Here is a 22,724-nt window from a genome sequence, read left to right as displayed (position 1 = left end):
CCTCAGTCAATATTATGCAACTAAAACGATGTTTGAGGCTCTGTAGAATAATTGTAAACTCATCTATATTTCTTCTATAACTTCTTATGTTTTGGTGGATCACTGAGAAACCGGCATAGTCTCTGTTTTCAGAAAAACTAAATGTAGAATAATTTAAAGAAAAATCATTAATATCTGCATACTCCGTGCATTCAATTGGAGACGCATCAATTGGCGCCATAAAATCGCTCATTACTCTTATCTCTTATAAATACATAAGAAGCAAGCCGAGCCGCCTGGTGCACTCAGAATCTAAACGAGAGACATGGCATGCTATTTTGTTAAAGAAAACTTATGATATAACATTGAATACTATCTTAATAACTATACGTACACACCTGTATCAATTCAGAATCAATAATATAATTATAAGCATAGAGACTCAATAAGTATTTATACATTATTATTAAGCCTAGTAGTAGTAAAGTAATAGCCCATTTATAGCTAGTCAATCACTCATCATTAACCTACTTTCGGCTCATAAATACAGACTAGCCTATAGGCTATATATAGTTGAATGTTAATAGGAGGAATGTCAACTATAATGCTAATAGTTGAATGTTAAAAAGGAGCGTAATAGATATAAATAAAATTAATTAAATAAATAAATATTAATTTAAAGACCGTTAGTGATAATTATATATTGGAATAAAATGCGTTTTTTTAAATAAATAAATAATTAAAAAATATATATATATATATTTTATAATAATTGCATCTAAAAATAATTGCAGGCTGTATGATGTATCTCTCATTCTCAAGAGCAGTGGAAGAATCAGTTTGAGGTGGAAGCTTTGTAATGTAATCTTATCATGGCTTATTAATGATAAAAGACGATTGACCTCATCAATATAATGACATTTAATATAAGAGTCGATTCACTAGGCTTGTATACCGTTCTATCCTTCTTCATATAGATAGTGTTATGAATGGTGATAAGACTGCCGAACAAAACACCATTCATCCGAGTTCTTCTCTACAGTCTAGAGAATCAGTTCATAACAGGAATTGCTTCAATCGCTTCAGAAGCACTATCTAGATTTAGTGGAATACTCGGAAAAACCAATACATAATTTGATAATAAAAATATAATAAATCAAGATCTAGATTTAGTGGAATACTCGGAAAAACCAATACATAATTTGATAATAAAAATATAATAAATCAAGTGAATGATGGAAAAATGAATAAGTAGGTATATATGGAAATATTTCCTGTTGAGTCTCTATTATTAGTCAGGCTATGGTAATTGAAATATCCAATCTTTCATGCAAGTAGATGCGCTTTCTCTCTGACAACATGAGAGTAAACTAATCTTAATTGAATATTATATACATTAATTTTTGTCTCTATTTTTATTTAGGTTATCGAAATTGGAATTTTCAATCTCTCTTGCGAGTTGTTACGCGTACTTTCTAACAACATGCAAATAAACTCTTTGAAAAAAATAGATATATTCCTCCATTTTATATTAAATAAATAAATGTAAAATCAGTACTTCTCTAAGCAACTAAATATATATGATAAAATAAAATAAAACTCTATGTGATATTACTCCACATGCAATTTACTCAGTTGAAATAAATGTTTCTGTGAGATTCTATAGATTATTTACATAAAATTAAGAAAAACAATAAAGCTTTTCATATTCTTACTTACAGTTGTTGAAGTGCGGCATTACCTAGTTACACGCTTGTCTCTCGCTTGAGTGTGGCCATAATAGGACGAATAATTTATTTGTGAAAGATGGGACAATAATATGTTTTATCTTGTATACATACGTATTAACAGCTAATCGTCTTTATATTGTTTTCTAAAAAACACGTATTTCCGGTCGGTTATTTAGGGTTTTGTTGGTCGGCTTCCTGTTGTGTGGTGGTCATGTTCCTAGGAACCTCCGAAGCGGCAGCGTTAGCGTAGGTAGATGTATCGAAGCGTTTTTCTGTCAACTCTGCGATATGCTCCATATCCCGGACACGGAATGGACGTTGGCCGACGGCTGTTTTGGCCATCACTTTACAATCCATGGTCCAAACTGAGTGAAGTTTTTTGTCTTTGACTAGTTGTCTGGCTGAATTGAATATAGATCGTGTCAAAGTAGTAAGATGCTCATTCAGATACACAGGAGTATTCGGAAAATTTACATTAAGTTCACTAGCAGTGAGAGAGCCTTTGAGACGTCTCGCGGCCAACTAGTTAGATTTTACTATGCGAGATGTAAAATCAACTTGAATCGAAATCAAAACAAGCTCATTTTGTCAAACGTGAGGGCTTGATTCAAGATTTCATTCGCATGCGTTTTGCTCGAAATGAGTTAAAATCAAGAGCCCGTTTATACATCGTTCAAGCCAGTTTCGAGCTCGAAATGCAGGCTCTAATCAGGCTGGTGCTGCGAGCAAAAATCAAGGTCGCATTGCAAGCTCGATTCAGGCCCGAGATGCACGGTCGAATCAGGATTGAGATGCAGTATTGACTCAGGCTTGAAACGCATGCTGGATGCAATCCCCCCATTCAAGGCCACCTGGCACACCTTTCACGAAATTCAAGCTCGATTCTATTGTGATACTAGATCAATTAGAGTCGGATTCAAGCTGGATGTTTAGAGTGAATCAATCCTGATTCAAGGCCAGTGCAATCCAATATCAATGCTTAATCATAATTCAAATTTCATCCAGAATTTGAAATAAATCTGTAATTCTTATTATTCATGATTCAATTATTCTTCCAAACTAATGCTCCAATCTTACTATTGCCTTAATACTCTATTTCTATACTCAGTGGACATCCATACATTCTATATAATTATAGATGAAATCTATATATAATATATAGATTATATAGATGAAATCTATATATAATATATAGATTATATAATATATATATTATATAGATTTCATTAATATATAGATTATATAATATATATATTATATAGATTTCATTAATATATAGATTATATAATATATATAGACTATATAATATATATTATATAGATTTCATCTATATATAGAATGTATGGATGTCCACTGAGTATAGAAATAGAGTATTAAGGCAATAGTAAGATTGGAGCATTAGTTTGGAAGAATGATTGAATCATGAATAATAAGAATTACAGATTTATTTCAAATTCTGGATGAAATTTGAATTATGATTGAGCATTTATATTGGATTGCACTGAATCAGATTATTAATATATATTTTATATTTTTAATATTATTCAAATTGAAATATTCTTTAAAATTCTCCTGTGAATGGCAAATTACTTATCCATTCTCTCCTGTCAGGGCAGTCTATAAACTGTCTCTGTAGCTGTATTGATTGAGTCGAGATCGACCTCTGCTAACCAATAACAGCTTGCAGACTGTCCTGAGAGGGAGCAGTGCATGAGTCACTCGCCATTCCATGAATTAATTAAATCAAATCTGCTCTAGTTCAACAGCCCTCTATGCTTGCAACACCTCAAATGGAGTACAGTTCATATACATCTGAGTAACACATCAATTATTACTTTGAATATCTATTAAAATATTAAATATTATATATTAATATCTATATTAGTTTATTTTCTTTAAAGCTTAACTTCAGAGTATTTACTATATGAGCGAAAAATGTAAATAAGAGAGCATTATTTTCAATAAAATGCAATGATTTTTATTAAATATTACAAAATTGAACTTTCAATTTATAACTAATTATATATTTTTACTTTGAACTGCTATCGTCCTCGATTTGAGCTTCATGAGGCGTAGTCTCTCTACTCTTGGTCCTGTAAAATATGAAATGTACAGTTTAGTGGGATAACTTAATAGGTTATTATGAGTAAAATATAAAATTTCTCGGTAATCAATTCTCAGAATGCTGATTATGTAGCTTAAAAACTTTTATAAGTTGGAGACTGATATACATACTGTAACTTTCAGGATAAGTTATTGGTCAAATACTCTACCTTTTGACATACATAAATGAATTTCAACCCCTCATAAGTGGTTGACTTAGACCTTCATAAGGACATCTCATTTACATTTATGACAGTTTGGCACACTGTCAAACGAGAGAATAAAGGGGAACATTTTGGGAGCATCTTTTGAAATGAAATGTAAAAATCTGGTGTGGCGCACTCACACAACTTTCCTTGCCGTTATGAAAATTGATCACCTGACGCTAATGTTCCCGCGCATCTCAAGTCTACTATTCAGTGATTTGAGCCAGCTGGTGACAGGGTAATAACGCTGGAGACACACATGAGGTCTGCTATCTCTTCATAGTGAATGATTTAATAGAATCAACAATAATTTGCAATTGAATAATCGCATTTTCTCGAATTTAAAGCTTATTTTCAATTTTAGGTGAAAATGTTACTGAACATTAATTGTAGAGATTTTCATGGTCAATCTACTCCACTCGATTTTTTTTGTTTCGATTGTATCTGAAGCCTGATAATTGGGATTCTATCTGCATTGATGGGGCGGAGCTCCTGAAATTTTTACAGATATGGGACTTGTGACAGTTGATAGAGCTTATCAATGACTATTTTAGGTATGAATTTGATCAAAATCGTTGGAGCGGTTTCCGAGAAAATCACGGAAAACCTTGTTTTTGACAACATTTTCGCCATTTTAGCCGCCATCTTGAATTGCATTTGATCGAAATTGTTCGTGTCGGATCCTTATAGTGAAAGGACCTTAAGTTCCAAATGTCAAGTCATTCCGTTAATTGGGAGATGAGATATCGTGTACACAGACGCACATACACACACACACACACACACACACACACACACACACACACACACACACACACACACACACACACACACAGACCAATACCCAAAAACCAGTTTTTTGGACTCAGGGGACCTTCAAACCTTCAAACGTATAGAAATTTAGAAATTGGGGTACCTTAATTTTTTTCGGAAAGCAATACTTTCCTTACCTATGGTAGGCTAATAGGGCAAGGAAAGTAAAAAGTACCAAACAGATTACTAAATGAATAATCAGTTTTTCAATGTGTTTTGTTATTCATCAAAAAAAGTGTTGTTTTAAGTTTTATTACTTTTATCAATCATTTCTATAAAAACTAAAACTTCAATCAGCCGCCATTTTTGATAAAAGTATCATAGAACATTTTTATTGATGTCGTCATTCTTGTTTTAAAAAGGCCTTTAAAATTATGTACCACACAATGGGTGTTTACATTTTAAATATTTGAGTTACAAACCCTCATTTCTTCAAAAACTAAAACTTCAATCAGCCGCCAAAAACTGTGTTTGAAGGAGGTTCCGTCTTTGGGTAGCAGTGATTGGACATTGGTTGCAAAAAGGCAAACATGTAGAAGAAATTTGAAAAGAGTATTGGGAGCAAGCGGTGAAGTGTACGAAACGATGAGTTCTTCTTTGATTCAAGTAACTGATTTGCAATTTCTCCACATGTATTGGGACTACTAATTTATGATTATTCCATACTTTCATAAAAGAAAGCCTTTTTGACATGAGTGTTTTATTCACAAATAAGTTTATTGAATGAACTATTTTCATTTCAAAACATATTGGACAATTCAATTTTCTATCTGTAAGTGGATCAACTCAGGAGTACTTTCAACTCAGTTAATGGATCAACTCAGGAGTACTTTCAATTCGGTTGATCTATCATTCCACCAGTACTTCAAGGTAGGTTCTAGAACATCAAGTGAATTGAACTCACTTGTGAACTCACTTCACAAGTGAAGTGAACTATCAATTCACTTGATGTTCTAGAACCAACCTTGAAGTACAAGTGAATTGATAGTTCAATTCACACACACACACACACACACACACACAGACCAATACCCAAAAACCAGTTTTTTGGACTCAGGGGACCTTCAAACGTATAGAAATTGGGGTACCTTAATTTTTTTCGGAAAGCAATACTTTCCTTACCTATGGTAATAGGGCAAGGAAAGTAAAAAGTACCAAACGTATGAAATGTACAGTTTAGTGGGATAACTTAATAGGTTATTATGAGTAAAATATGAAATTTCTCGGTAATCTATTCTCAGAATGCTGATTATGTAGCTTATCAAATCATACAGTGTCCCAAAAATACATACATCAGTACTACCACAACCACGGTATTCTATTCTTCAAGGTATATTCTGAATCCTCCATAGTTTTCATGTAATCCGGCATTTAAATTATATATAATAATATTATTATTACTAATATAATAAAAGTATTGTTTTGGTAGTCAATAAATATTTTTATTTTCATAAACTCTGTATGATATAATGGTGAATGTGAAACAGCTGCATCAAAGAAATTATCTCAAAAACATATGTTTAGGAAAAACATAGTTTTGAACTTCGTTTTCCTGATGCAATGTATAGGCCTACACGTGGCTTGGATTATCAATTTTTCAGCTAGAACAGTTTTTTGAGACTGCTAAATAAACGTCTGCAGTTTTATCAATGCTGTATCGGCAATATGAAAACGCATGCAGTTAATAAGTCTTTAATTAAAGGTGTTGATATTTACATGATAATTATTTTCTGCCATTTTTATTTAATTACAGTTTCAAAATTATTCAAGCCTTGTTGGGATGATTGACTCACTGTACAGCCAGTCGAAAATTTTAATATTGAAATGAGGGGTATTTTGGCAAGCTGAATAAAAAAATAAGGTCCTATGCTCTTTTTCGATATTTATGTAAATGAAAAATGAGTCTTGTGGGTTGTCAAAGCTCCCCATGGAAGGGCAACTATTCATTTTATCCTATCTTTTAGTGAAATAACAATGATTTTTTGCCAACAAGAATCGAACTCTTTGTGAATTTAGATAAAATATGACCTACACTTTAGATTTATAATTATAATTATATTAATTGAATTCATGGAAATTGAAGTACTTTTTTCAGTCAGTTTATGATTAGTTGATGAAATTGATTATCAATAAAAAAAATGATTATAATTTTATCAGTACCGAATTAGTTGAATGAATTGTTGATGTACTGAGTTCTTTGTCAACAATAATTTAATATTGGTATTTATCCAATCATTATTTTTCCAGAAGTTATTTCATTTGAATTAGAAAATATTTATAAGCTCCTATCAATTTGTCATTCGTAACAATGAATTTATTGTTCAAAACATGAATTTAATCAAATAAAAAATGGACCATACTTCTATATTCATGTTCGCATGTTTTTCACTTGTGTTTGTTGGATAGCCAAATATTGTATGGCGAGCTGCACGGCGAACTGATGGAAAAACACATTAAGTTATTAGTTCAGTTTTTGCGTACCTATAAAATTGTAGGATGGGGAGGAACAAACTACGTTCACCTCGACCCCCTTATAAAAGTGCCAAAACTAATAATCAAAATCATCAAGCAGAAGCCACTTTCTTCGTTATCCGTCAGACCAGCTCTACAATGAGTTTGGTGTGATGGACGCAAGACAACTCTACTCCCTAGGAATTATTTGCAGACTACACAAAAACCCAGAAAGCTTTCAAAACAGAAACCACTGTCATAACACAAGGAATAGAAGCCTTCTCATCACGAACGTGGCTAGGAAGGCAACATACCAACAACACTACTTCAACCACCTAGCACCAAAATACCACAATTTACTTCCTGTGCACATAAAGATAATAGAAAACGCAAGAAAATTTAAATGCGCCATTAAAAACTGGATCAAATAACTGGAAGGCATAATATAGGAAACATAAATTTCGAACAATATTTGTAAGCTCACTTTCTCAGGGGTTATTTGCACCCCCACTCTAAACTTAATGTATTGAATTGAATTTGAATTGAATTGAATTGAATTGAATTGAATTGAATTGAATTTATTTCGCCAAAAAAGCACATTACATCATTAAAATAAAATGAAACAAAATGAAAATTTAACTATACAAAACAGAAACAAAATTATAAATCATACTAAATACTTATGTACAATAGATTCAGTAAATAACTTAATAAATAAACTTGACATAGTACATTAGTAGAAGTAAAATGAAATGTTCAGTTAACTTCATTGTAAAAGCAATTTTCCTTTTTGGCACTGCCAACATAAGTAACACTTGTGTGTTGGCAGTGAGTTGTAGTTCATTTACACTATTTGCTATGCAGTGACAATGATTTCGAAAACGAAAGTACATAAAGGAGATGTAAAAAAAGAAGAAAAGAGGAAAAATTAGCTGAAAGTCGATGTAGGGAGGCCACCATGATTTTTTTAAAGAATTTATAAAATTGTTGGGTAGGATTAAATCCGGATTGTTTATTATTTATATACCAAATGTTAAATATCTAAAAAATATAATATTAATCCAAATCACAGATCTATACAGCTAGCTTAAAGAAAATATTTTGGTATATCCAATTATCCATACTGATGTGTAGAGCAAGAGTGATTTTTTTGGTTATAAAATCATTGGGAATTTTGTTTACCATGTAATTGCTAAAGTAAGTTAATTGATGCCTGCATGTTGTAAGTTTTATGAGATTGATATTGTATTTATTGTTTGGACGAGTGTTAGGGCGCTTCGCGCAAAACATATTGAGACTTATTTTTATTTATATGGAGAATGACCTTTTTACATAATTTTGTCTTAGCGTTGGAACTTTAAACTCAAGGAAGATTTCTCTACTTGGATATAATCTAGGTTTACCAAGCGCCGCTCTTATCATGTGTTTTTGGATAATGAACAATTTGTTTAAATGTGTATCATATGCACCTCCCCAAACTTCAATAATGTATTGAAATATTGAGTGGGCATAAGCAAAATATATCTTTCTTATTATATCAAGGTTCTTTAATCTATTAATTTTATAAAAACATAGATGAGGTATTTGGATTTGGAACATAAGTATTCAATGTGTTTATCCCATTTGAGATGCTGGTCCAGTAGAATACCTAGATATTTTATTGTTTGAACTCTTTCTAGGGTTTTTGCAACTTCTGGATTATATGCTGTGTTATTTTCATGTGTCTCCATTGTAATAGAAAGTTTGAAAGCTGTTGATGGTTGACCTGTTATGTTGGGTGAAAAAGTCATGTATTTTGTTTTATCTGCATTTAGTGTCAATATGTGTTCTTGGAGCCATTTGTATACAATTTTTATGTTGTGTTTGCAGTGTTGAAAGTTTCTTCCCAAGTATTGCCACTGAAAACCAATACCGTATCATCTGCAAAGGATAAAGTTGTACAATTTGTTAAGTTTAGTTTCAGAAGGTCGTTTACATAAATCAGGAAAAGAAGCGGTGATAACACAGTTCCTTGTGGCAAACCGAATCTTGTTGTACATCTGACATCCGTTTGTCCATGGAGAGAGAGGCATTGTGTTCTTCCACCCAAATATGTGTCTAAAAGTCTCTTTACTGTGCCTCTTATTCCAGATCTATCTAATTTATCCAACAATATATTGTGGGGTATCGTGTCGAACGCTTTTGATAAATCCATGAATACTGCCAGGGTTTTTTTATTACTGTTGAAATTTTCAAAAATTATTTTGTTAAAATGGATGACTGCATCTTTTGTGGATTTGTTCTGTTGGAAACATACTGATTATTGCATATTACATTATCTTTATCTAAAAATTTCAAAATTCGAATTTTTATAATTTTCTCTAATATTTTTGAAAGGTTGCTTATTAAACTTATTGGTCTATAGTTTTCTGGTTTATTTAGGTTTCCAGTTTTTGGGATAGGAATAACTCTGGCTTCTTTGAATTTATTAGGAAAATACCCATCGCTCAAGCATTTGTTAAATATATATTTTAATGGTTCAATTATTACCCTGATTTTTTCAATGTAATGTCCTGTCAAATTGTCTGGCCCAGGTGTAGATCTGTTTTTTTGTTGATTTATAATTGTTTTAGTTCATTTGTATTTGTTGGGTAGAGGAAGATACTTTGTTGACTTATGTTAGATAGGGATTGAGGAATTGGTATATTATTTATATTTTCTGTAATTTTTTTAGCAAAAGATTCACCTACGTTAGCAAAATATTGATTTAGAATACTTGCTTCTAATTTTATTTCCTTGGTACTTTTTTAGTTTCCAGGAGTTCATTAATATATTCCCATGTTTTTTTCGGATTATATTCATGTTCTGCAACTTCTCATTAAAATAATCAATTTTAGCCTTTTTTATTAAATTTGTAAGAGTATTTCTGTAGTTTTTATATCGTGTTTTTAGTTGAATATTGTTTGGCTGTCTTGTAAGTTTACGGTGTAATTATCTCTCTCACGTATTGAATTCACTAGACGGGCGTAATCCATTTTTTAAGTGGCTGGTTTTTCTTTTTAATCTGATGGTCTTTGTTCTTTTTATTGTAAGTGTAGTTAGTGTTTCTATGAAAATGTTAACCATTGTATCAATGTTTTCCTCATTATAAACTTTGTTCCAGTCTTCTCTCTGTAAATCTGTAATTAGTCCATCGTAATCTATTATGTTTTTTGTCCATTCCTCTCTGATGGCATTATTATTAATGGTTTCACTCAGATGCAGTGAAATACTGAAGTGGTCAGTTATGTTTGTTTTTATAATTGCACCATACAATGCATCTCTGTGGTTCGAATAAGAAAATGTCATCTATCTCAGTAGTATCATGATAGCCTATGCCCTCATCACCTTCAAAAACTGACATAATGTTGAAGTAAAAGTTAGATTATTTTTAAAAAAGGAGGGGAAATATTAGTTAGAGGAGAAAAACTTTTTTGGAAGGAAAAGGAGTAAAAAGGTGGTTTTTTTAGATAAGTCGATCATCTCAACCTACGGTGATAAAATTCATTGCTGAACCGTACTAATAAAATAAAAAGATTTCCGAAAAATAAAATTTGAAATTATTCGTGTGAATACCTATATTATTCATGTGAAAAATAAATGAAAGATAAAATTTAAGCGTCAGTAAATAGATGTCACGGAAAGAAGAAAAATCAATTTATTTACTAAAAGATTAACCAGTGGAGAACCGATGTCAGAGCACAAAGTGTTTCCAAGTTGCCATGATAAACAAGATAGGGTTGATATTGATAAATGTTAAAATTGTTGCCATATTTGTATTGATACTAGCCTCCTCAAAACAAGAATAACTAGCGCAAAATGAAGACGAAAGAGCCGTAATAACGATAAGCAGAGGAATTCGTTTAGAATGATAAGATTAGTTTCTTGTTTATTGGCAATCAGACTTCTAAAAGATTGGTTTATTCCACAGCTCAATCTCGTGTAGCCACTTAATTGTCCGCTCAAAGACAACGGTCCTTCACTGTAGCCCACCCTACTATATTTCATTGATATCTGATAATATGATATAGCCTAATAATTAATTACAAGCATATTGAAGTTGGAAAGAAAAATACTGTAATAAGAGAAAGTATGTAAAGTTAAGGCTGATTAAAGGCAGTAAATTTAGCTATTTCGGATGAAAGAGAGAGAAAAGATATAGGTACGTACAGACCTCATCCATATTATCATTAATTATACTATTTGTAAATTTCAGTAGTAATTTCTACTTAAAATGGAAAATTTTTCTTGTTCTTATGATTGATTCGCTTTGAATATATTAATATTTTGCCAATCGTTAATGAAGTTGGCAATCATTTATTTAGATTATTACATTCATGAAGTGAGCTTTCTGTAAGACAAGAAACAGAGAATAAAAAAAAAATAAAAAACATGAAATTAAATGATAAAACCTTCGCTTCGATCTGAATGTCACTAGACTTCAGATAACATTATATAGAACAGTTATAACTATGAACTAATCATAACTTGATAAGATTACTCTCATTATGATCAATCACTTAATAGTTTCAAGAAAGTTTTTTTCCCTCTTATGCTAATACAAATATACGATATATATTGTAAGATGAGGTCAAAGATCAGTAAAAAGTCAGTCTAATGTCCCAAATCTCATCAATAATGGGTATTTAACGAGCAAAATTAAAAAAAAAAAAAAAAAATAGTCAATAGACAGACCTACAACCAGTATAGAGAAAAACAATTAAAGAAGGAACCCCATCACTCAACTAGACCCTTACTGTAGTTGGTACGGCAAGTAAGTCCTTCTCACACTTTACAGTGTAGATTTCACCGTTTTCAACAATACGTATCTTTATAGTACCAGTTTTGTCCACCCAAACATATTTGAAACCAAAATCTCTCTGTAACTTCCTGGCTTTAGATAATAAAATTTTTCGTTGAGACGTCAGAGAAAAATTGATGTAGATTGGACGGATCTCACCTTGCATGCCTAAGTGATTAGTTGACAGTTTTTCACACTGCGCTTTCGTTGCATTATCTCGTGGGTGATGGTGCGTCGCACAAACTTTACTATGAGCGGCGGCGGGTTTCGAGAGTCCGGTCGTTTCTTGAGACGGTGACATATATCAATATCTTCTGTTTTTATCCCAACACCGACAGCTTTACAGGTCTCAATCACAACTTTGGAGACGTCCTCTTGAACTGTGACTGGAATACCGTGCAGCTCCAGAGTATTTCTCCTCCGTATTGTTCCCGATCATCCTCTCGCATCGCATGATCACTCACTTGTTCTTTAGAGTTACGTAGTCACTTTTCAGATCACTCACTTGTTTTTTAATGGATGAACATTTTCCTTAGAAATTTAGAATGGTATCATGTCTACATTAAAGTTTTAAATTTAAGTTTACTGTCTGAATCATGGTTCAATGGAAATGTGTATGATGAGTAAAATTCAGAGCTTCCAATTCTCAAGAGAATTATGCCTGATTTTGTAAATTCCTATAATAAATTACTGAGATATAGTTATTTTTGTCTTCTAGCTTTGTCTACGTGTCCTCGAAAAAACTTAAGGGCAAGGTACCATATGGTTCTTGGAGTGATATCCATGCCATTTCAAAAATATCATGCAAAAAACTTTTATAAATTGGAGTCTGTTATACATACTGTAACTTTCAGGATAAGTTATTGGTCAAATACTCTACCTTTTGACATACATAAATGAACTTCAACCCCTCATAAGGGGTTGACTTAGGCCTTCCAAAGGACATATCATTTACATTTATGACAGTTTGGCACACTGTCAAACGAGAGAAGGGGAGCATTTCGAGCATCATTTGAAATCAAATGTAACAGATTACTGAATAAATAATCAGTTTTTCAATGTGTTTCGTTATTCATCAAAAAAAGTGTTGTTTTAAGTTTTATTACTTTTATCAATCATTTCTATAAAAACTAAAACTTCAATCAGCCGCCATTTTTGATAAAAGTATCATAGAACATTTTTATTGATGTCGTCATTCATGTTTTGAAAAGGCCTTTAAAATTATGTACCACACAATGGGTGTTTACATTTTAAAAATTTGATTTACAAACCCTCATTTCTCCAAAAACTAAAACTTCAATCAGCCGCCATTTTGGATACAATTATCATAGAACATTATTATTGATGTCATCTTTCTTGTTTTAAAAAGACCTTTAAAATGATTAACCACACAATGGGTGTTTACATTTCAAATATCCCAGTTACAACCCCCAAGTAAACCCGTTATGTGGGGTTGGAACTCGGTTGTACATTAAAAGGTAGAGTATTCTATCAATAACTTATCCTGAAAGTTACAGAATTATATCTACAACAGTCTCCAAATTATTGAAGGGTTCCCATACATATGACTCACTCTGTATATGTGCATATGTATCGTTGAATTTCAAAGGTTGTTGAAAAACTGTGTTTGAAGGAGGTTCCGTCTTTGGATAGCAGTGATTGGACATTGGTTGCAAAAGGCAAACATGTAGAAGAAATTTGAAAAGAGTATTGGGAGCAAGCGGTGAAGTGTACGAAACGATGAGTTCTTCTTTGATTCAAGTAACTGATTTGCAATTTCTCCACATGTATTGGGACTACTAATTCATGATTATTCCATACTTTCAAAAGAAAGCCTTTTTGACATGATTGTTTTATTCACAAATAAGTTTATTGAATGAACTATTTTCATTTCACAACATATTGGACAATTCAATTTCTATCTGTAAGTCAAATATTTTCTTGGATTTTTATTTTTATACTTTGAAAACATGATCAATAATAATAATTTACTAATGATGAATTTTGTGTACGTGAATGTATGTCATTGGCCTTTGATGATACTGCTATTTCCTTATAATTGAAAAAAAATGGGTTGGTTCAGGTGGTTTACACTCAAGAATAGTATAATAGTAGGTTGCCTTGATCACATAAGACGCGTGGAGAACGCAGCCTGCTATGGTGTGACGTCATGCTGCGACCTCTCGCCCTGGCTTAACATGCATTCAAATGTAAAAATGCCAACTTTGAGCCCTCATAGCAAATCAACCATCAACTTACATAGAAGTGATTGACATCAAAATGTTCAGCATTTATCCCCTTTGAAACAATATCAAACTAATTTTCAGTAAAAATCCTATAAATGTTACCGGCGAGTCTAAAACAAATCGTTTGAACACACAATTTGATTTGATAATACCATTTCAAATACGTTTTTGTACTTTCTATTAGTTTTTTCTGCATCGTTTTAGTTCTTTCTCTTAAACAGATTCTATTCTCATTTAGAAATTTTATCCTTATGAAGTCTGTGGAAAGAACTAACAGCTTCTTTAGGAATCTCAGGATATTAACGTTATTTTATCAACAACTCCTGAAACATAGCAATGCGAACCCATCAACGGTTGCCTAGCTTTATCACAAAAATAAACAGTCTAGATAAGCCCTAAGAATATATGAACATCATTTAAACATTATAAAGATTTTTATTTATCCCAATTATGATAAAAAAATAGATAATCATGACTTTTAATGACTTTAATGCTGTTATTTTATCAAAAAATAAAGCGCATTACACTACTGTAATGTAAAGTAGTTGAATAATTTCATGAATAATTAATGTTATATTATTTGAAGTTATAATTTGTTGAACTATTTAAATTATAATTAAGATCTATTCTTGCTTTACACAAGTGTTTTTTGCATTCATATATCCCATGGACACATTGGAATAAAAAATATCATACTACCGTGAATAATATATGGTATTTCCTTTGAAAATTTGTGTCCCATGAAAATAATCAATAAAATATACTAATAATCGTCAATAATAATAATAATAATACTGCACTGAGCAGAAACAATAACACAATACAAGAGCAACGTGTTGGCACTACGCTTTCCAGTAGACAACTGAAATAATTATTAGTAACCAGACAGTTCAACGTTCTAAAAATAACTTGTAACCATAGTGAACAGTTCCATGATTTCGCTAAATTGGTTCTAGGTATATGTCAATTAATAAAGTCTTAAACAAATATCATTAATACAAATGCTTGCAACTAGCATTCCGGGCGACGATACAACTATCAATTTTCACAAACAATTGTCAAATAAGAAACAATCATTTTTAAATATTATTGGACGACCAGCATAAAATTAAATAAGTTCGCTTCATTTTGTCATATTATTGTTTAAAATAAGTCTAAAACAAATAAGTTACCAGCCTTTTCACAAATATGAATAGGTTTTACCGATTGAATATAGTGATAGATTCAAGGACTTTCCACACTTTTCGAAATGAATTAATGTTTTCAAAATACACATTGATGTGGAGCTTGTTTCTTTCTGAATTGAATAGCATATTCATATTTTTTATCAATACAGCGGTTTTTATGTGAGGAAGTGATATTTGACGCGGTGTTTTGTATGTAATTCTTATGGGAAGCCGGCGTTTGCCACGTAGGCTCATGCCATCTCTTCCGCGTATGTAAACGCGATTGAGGCAACCTGCTATACACTATCCTTGGTTTACACTCACCATTCTATATAAAGACCGAGTGGCACATATATGTGTCACGAGTGAAAAAACCCTGAAATTTGAGAAACTTGAGGAATTTAACGATCTTCCAGAGTAATTTAAATTACTGTTAAGGAAATATTCATTTCAACAGGTGATATGATTTGGAATGTGTGGAGTATCCTGTATTAATTGACTGGTATATATGAAGTAAAACTAATTTTTTATTGGGAGGAGTTGATTAGTCATGTCGCACATATATGTACCACCCAGGAGCGAATGTGCTATTCCTTTATAGTCGAATATATGACATTTTTGGTTATGTAAATATGGATGTTACTTATTTTTATTGTATGTTAATTTTTATATGTTAGCAGGGTTAGCGTTTCAGGCAATATTTACACTGCACTGTAGTAGATAGCCGTATTTGTTTTTCAAACCATACCTGTAGGTATGTAAATAAAAACAGAAATTCAAGTACCCATTTTAAAATTGGCATATTTCTTTTTAGAAATAAAAATATTAGAATAATATTATTTTTATTTTTCTTTGATTTCTATTCTCAAGTATTATTCGAAAGTAGCCCTAAAGAAAAAAGACTATAGGTATGTTTTATCCCAGTAATGCGTTCACACTAACTCACTCAAAGTTGCAACCATATTAGTCCAGTCAATATAGACATGAAAAAGAGGGCCTGCTAGTAATTTATATTTTATTTCTGATTTTTATACCTATATTTTTTTAAACATCAATGAAAATTAAACTTGAACTTTCAGCAGTAAAATTATAAAAACATTTTGGGACATATTATTCATTATCAAATTTGGGAATGAAATAGTTTTGGGCAAAGCCTGCTATTCTTTCCAAATTATATTTATATGATTTGTGATTGTATCCACAAGAGGATAAATAAATCAGAACCAACCAATATTTTCATGATAAATAGCCTTGTTCTATATAGATACAGAGTGGCCCAAAAACCTTGTATTTTCGATAAAATGGATATTTTCAGAAAATATTTTCTTAATAGTTCAACAATACTATGAAGAATCTATCCTCTAAATCTCAAGGATTTATCTTTTACCGAATTTTTAATGTTCTGTCCCAAAAATTTAAACTTTAGGCTCTCATATCTCAAAAAGTAATGATCGGAAAAAATGTTTTCCTGAGAATACCTTTTCATTTTGATAGCTTGATGATATACAAAACGAAAAACTTTAAAAAATATCACCACTATAAATTTTATTTTTAGCCTTTGCACAACCTTAAACCGACTCTAGCCGCGGTTCACACTTCTGCCAGTTCACTCATTTGTCAAACTTCTTGTAACATATCCAACATTAAAACTGTACCTTAGAACAAGGATCAATAATTCTAAGATTTGAAATTTTGAGACAAGAGCATTTAAAAAATTGAATTATTGTTTCTTGTTCTAAGGAACTCCTTCCTTCTTCTAGATTGCAAATCTTCAAAGAAACAAAAAAATTTCGACTCATAATCTCAATATTTGGACTAATTTTTAATCAATAATTCTAATTTTGTAATTTACTGTTAAAGGCAAATGCCTGTTTGTAATAGGTTAATTTGCATAGATGACTAAATATTATTTGTTACGTGGGGCATAAGATACATTTAATCTTTAAAAGCATTCACATTCATTTAAACTAACATATAAATCATTGATAGAACTATGTAACTTAGTTCTGCAGCTGCACTTCTGACTCAATTTTTCTTGTGACTCAAGACTCCAATATCGTTCTTTGGAAATTACTAGATTATACTAATTTGCAGCTTGTTTAAGAATAAATTTTTGCTTCATATGAAATTAAAAATCTGAGCCTATTCATTGATAAAGTTATCATTTTAAAATCTTAAAACTGCTTCAGTAATTCTTGAATATATTGTAGGGAAGTTTGGTTGTAAAGGTTGTTTATGAAGTTGTTTTTGAGGTTGTAAAGTAACTTTTTTATGAATGGTAAAAGAATTGATTCTTGAAGGAAAAAGTAGAGTGCAAATTACTAAAAATGGTTTCCATCAGATGTAGAAAGGAGTTTTAAATCTATATTCGTCTAGCATATTCGTCTGTCATGGTGGATTTTAGTATATGCGTCTGCAGTTCTATTCCCACCTTTGCCTGAAATTAAATGAAATATAAAATGTATGAAAGCAATTCTCTAATTGAAAGGAATTTTATAAGTGAGAGTAAATAATATAACAATAAACCAATACAAGAGAGTATCCAAGGACCTTACATGGTACTGAACTAATTATCAAATTGTAGCCTATCAATGAGAATGATTGCTTCTATTTACAATTTATTTAAATATTTCTCAAGGGGGTGATTTTATACTGGTCATATTGGAATAAATATGGTTTAATCTAATCAAAATATTAAAAAAATGTTTTAATAGTTCAACAATACTATGAAGAATCTATCCTCTAAATCTCGAGGATTTATCTTTTACCAAATTTTAAATGTTCTGTCCCAAAAATTCAAACTTTAGGCTCTCATATCTCAAAAAGTAATGATCGGAAAAAATGTTTTCCTGAGAATACCTTTTCATTTTGATAGCTTGATGATATACAAACCGAAAAACTTTAAAAAATATCACCACTACAAAATTTATTTTCAGCCTATGCACAACCTTAAACCGACTCTAGCCGCGGTTCACACTTCTGCCAGTTCACTCATTTGTCAAACTTCTTGTAACATATCCAACATTAAAACTGTACCTTAGAACAAGGATCAATAATTCTAAGATTTGAAATTTTGAGACAAGAGCATTTAAAAAATTGAATTATTGTTTCTTGTTCTAAGGAACTCCTTCCTTCTTCTAGATTGCAAATCTTCAAAGAAACAAAAAATTTCGACTCATAATCTCAATATTTGGACTAATTTTTAATCAATAATTCTAATTTTGTAATTTACTGTTAAAGGCAAATGCCTGTTTGTAATAGGTTAATTTGCATAGATGACTAAATATTATTTGTTACGTGGGGCATAAGATACATTTAATCTTTAAAAGCATTCACATTCATTTAAACTAACATATAAATCATTAATAGAACTATGTAACTTAGTTCTGCAGCTGCACTTCTGACTCAATTTTTCTTGTGACTCAAGACTCCAATATGGTTCTTTGGAAATTACTAGGTTATACTAATTTGCAGCTTGTTTAAGAATAAATTTTTGCTTCATATGAAATTAAAAATCTGAGCCTATTCAATGATAAAGTTATCATTTTAAAATCTTGAAACTGCTTCAGTAATTCTTGAATATATTGTAGGGAAGTTTGGTTGTAAAGGTTGTTTATGAAGTTGTTTTTGAGGATGTAAAGTAAGTTGTTTATGAATGGTAAAAGAATTGATTCTTGAAGGAAAAGGTAGAGTGCAACTTACTAAAAATGGTTTCCATCAGATGTAGAAAGGAGTTTTAAATCTATATTCGTCTAGCATATTCGTCGGTCATGGTGGATTTTAGTATATGCGTCTGCAGTTCTATTCCCACCTTTGCCTGATGAAATCAAATGAAACATTAAATGTATGAAAGCAATTTTCTAATTAAACGGAATTTTATAAGTGATAGTAAATAATATAACAATAAACCAATACAAGAGAGTATTCAAGGGCCTTACATAGTACTGGACCAATTATCAAATTGCAGCCTATCAAGAAGAATAATTGATGCTATTTACAGTTTATTACAAGAGGTAATTTTACAAGAGGTTGATTTGATACGGTACTAGTCATATTGGAATAAATAAGGTTTTATCTAATCATAATACTGTATTCAAAAAATTAATTAGGTTAAATGTAACTATAGTCCCTAATATATATGCCTATAAATAACTACCTAATATTATTAGTGGGTAGGCCTATTCAGGTATTAGCTTTATCATTGTAACATTTTACAATAGCTTAAACATTCATAATATCAAATCAATCTATTATGATATTACTGAATCATATAATCACTAGTTTAAAATCTATTACCTTAATCATAAAATTGAAACCACTTACTTAATAGTTTTTCTATGAGTTTGAGGTTAATTAACAGTTTGTGGTTTGAAAATTAAAAACATTCAACTTATACACACTAAACAGTAATTATTATTGTTGTATCAGGGTTATTAATAGGGCCTAAAATAATTATTCACCATAGTGCTTTTAAAAAAAACATGAATGCTTTACAAATTTGTCTGGAGAACGCTTTGCCATTACTAGCAAATCCGTAGTAGGCTAAACAACCTTGTTAAGTAACTTCTGTACATATCAATAAATATCCTGGACATAAATTAATGATCTTACCTTCATTTAAGACTTTCAGCAATCAAAAATAAGCAGGATAGACAATAAACCATGACTTGATGATGCGATTAAACAAACAATGAAACAACAGACTAATCTCGAGATCTTGAGACTTCACGTTCAAACTAAAACTGAAGAAAACAGGAAATCTTTTTAATGGCTGCCGCTCAAGCGCAAAAGCATGCATCACCCCGGGAATTCCAAAGTTATTGATATAGACAATCTTTATTGTTAACATTAAAACAGTCAATATTTCTGGGGCAGATTGATGATTTCTTCATGGGGGACATTTGTGCTTACACTGAAATAATGTTGGAATCAATAAAATAGTAGTTTATTATTATTTGAATTTAAAACTTGAAAATTATTCCATAGGCTTGGTGTGTTCTTTGTGACATTTTCAGCACAAACTGGAATCTAATTTGAAAAAATGATATAACTTTCTCAATTTTGGATGGAAACATTTGAAATTCTAGGACAATGTTTATAACATAAACAGAATCGTTAAGGATTTTTTTCAAAATTTTTCATCATCAATTACCAATTATTAAAAATTTTAAACGTTAGTAGCCCGCCAATGGCCCGTCTGACGGGATTTTTGCATGGAGAAGAAGTGCTGGAAATCTACTTCTGTAGCCGAATAAGTTATAAAAGACTGCTTTTTTGAACATTTTTGGGAAACTTAGAAATCTGTCAAATTTTTCCAAAGTCCCTATGGATTAAAATTAGAGCAAAAGGTCTATTATATCATCAACAGTGCGTTGTAAACGATTTTCGCAAAAGACAAAGAGTGTTTGAAATTCAATTCTGCATCCGAACTATCGATTAGAAATACAATTTTTCGACTTTTTTGGGAAACTTGAACATCTGGCAAATTTATTCAGTCCCTCTGGATTTAGCGCGAAAGGTCAATCATATTGTTAACAGTGCATTGCAGACGATTTTCGCAGAAGACAAAAAGTATTTGAATTGCAATTCTGCACCCGAATTGATCAACAAAAAGCTTAAAGTGAGACTTTTTGGAAAACTCAAAAAAATTTAGTCTTAATTTATTTGTGTAAAACATTTTCTTTATCTCGATAACGGTTAGTTGGAGACGATTTTTGAAGAAGATAGAAAAGGGGTTGGAATTCAATTCCACTTAGGAATTATTGGTCAGAAAGCCTAAATTGAGACATTTTTAGGGATTAAGTTACACAGGTGAGGGAGGAGGAGACACTTTCTGAAAAAAATGTTTGATTTTCACTTTTAACATTTTCACTTAGGTAGTAGCCTACCAACCTTCCTAATGTTTATTTTAGTAAACATTTCTAACGTTTATCAAACGTTGTTTTTATAATGTTTATCAGCAATATACATTCTAGACGTTTATTAAACATTTATAGAGTGAGTAAACGTTTATTTTAGTAAACTTTTCTAACGTTTATTAAACGTTTTTTAAAATTTTGTGCTGTGTGGGATGAACACTACAGGTTGATCTCCTCTCCCCTGTATTAGAGGAGATTTTGGAAGTGACAATGAGAAATAGACAATGTAAAATAGGCTACTCCAGGATTGTTCGACACTCACAATAGAAACAAAATTCAAGGGAATGCATAGCAAGCTATATTCAAGATCAATTCAAATCGGCTTTAACTGACAAGGGGTATTCAAGGCAGAGTCAAGACTTGTTTGACCCATGCAATAAAAGCTAAATTCGAACGAATACATAGCATGCCATATTCAATTTCGATTCCAAACAAGTTTGTTAGCCTTGAAAAACTATGGTATGCTGCTTTCGATTCTAGTATGGAAATTCAAGGAGACTTCGAGTTGAATGTCAAGCAAGATCGTTTTCAGCTGGATTCAACTTCAGCCTTGATTGACGAGTGAAGGCTGCTTCTAATTCAAGCCTTGAATCAAGCCTTACTGCTGACTGGGTTGGGCTTCCAGGTGCACGAGATTGATATTTTTAGAATCTATGTGTAAAATTTGGAGATCTAAAAAATCATTCACGTTTTCTCGATATGCAATTCACAAGTTGACATGTTTTGATGCGAACAAACGAACACACGTACACATGAACAAACACAACCCTACTCTCTCTTATTATAAAGAAGACTAGCAGGGCACCCGTGCTTCGCTACGGGAATTAAAAGATAAAATTATTTTTATGAAACATTTATAATCTTAATCCTACCAAAATTGTTATACCATAATCGTTTTTGGGATTAGGCCACAACTTGGCATGGAAATTATTAAGTCGAATCATTCAAATAATAAATTGATGTGTTGGAAGTGCTCTGGTGGAGGAGTAGTCTAATTGCAGCAAATTTTGTAGGATATGGGGCGGGGCTTAAGAGTCGCCCTCAACACTTCATTCATTGGCAATTAATATTTCCCGTTGACAGTTATCAAATGAGCAGTGATCATGTTATTTTTGCTTTAGTAATTGAAGATTAAATTCCAAATTATAGGTTGATTCGAAATTTGATGACTCTGGTATCCATGGATCTCTTGCTTATTCTGGAATTTTTGGCATAGTCTGTTGCTTACTTTTTGTTTCACTTATCCAAAAGTGTAGAAGCAGCCAATCCACTGATTCTTTCTTTCATGAAAGT

General features: G+C 31.5%; 1 protein-coding gene and 1 long non-coding RNA gene across 2 annotated transcripts in view; both read right to left on the bottom strand.

The window, feature by feature from the left end:
- The window catches only part of LOC111059101 (solute carrier family 22 member 13), a 57,306-nt gene extending 55,589 nt beyond the window's left edge, over positions 1 to 1,717 (bottom strand). The window contains exon 1 of the mRNA XM_039431923.1: positions 1,699 to 1,717. Within this exon, the coding sequence (XP_039287857.1) occupies positions 1,699 to 1,717 (19 nt within the window). The remainder of the gene's footprint in view (positions 1 to 1,698) is intronic.
- Positions 1,718 to 3,719: 2,002 nt separating this feature from the next.
- Positions 3,720 to 19,323, bottom strand: LOC120352395. The gene is made up of 3 exons (XR_005571821.1): positions 19,216 to 19,323; positions 17,836 to 17,950; positions 3,720 to 3,802 (listed from the first exon to the last, which is right to left on the bottom strand). It is a non-coding gene; the product is annotated as an uncharacterized LOC120352395 (long non-coding RNA).
- Between the last annotated feature and the right edge of the window lie 3,401 nt (positions 19,324 to 22,724).

Source organism: Nilaparvata lugens, chromosome 7 (assembly GCF_014356525.2).
Source record: "Nilaparvata lugens isolate BPH chromosome 7, ASM1435652v1, whole genome shotgun sequence".
NCBI lineage: Eukaryota > Metazoa > Arthropoda > Insecta > Hemiptera > Delphacidae > Nilaparvata > Nilaparvata lugens.
Note: the sequence above shows the minus strand (reverse complement) of the source record. Positions and strands in the feature narration are given on the sequence as shown.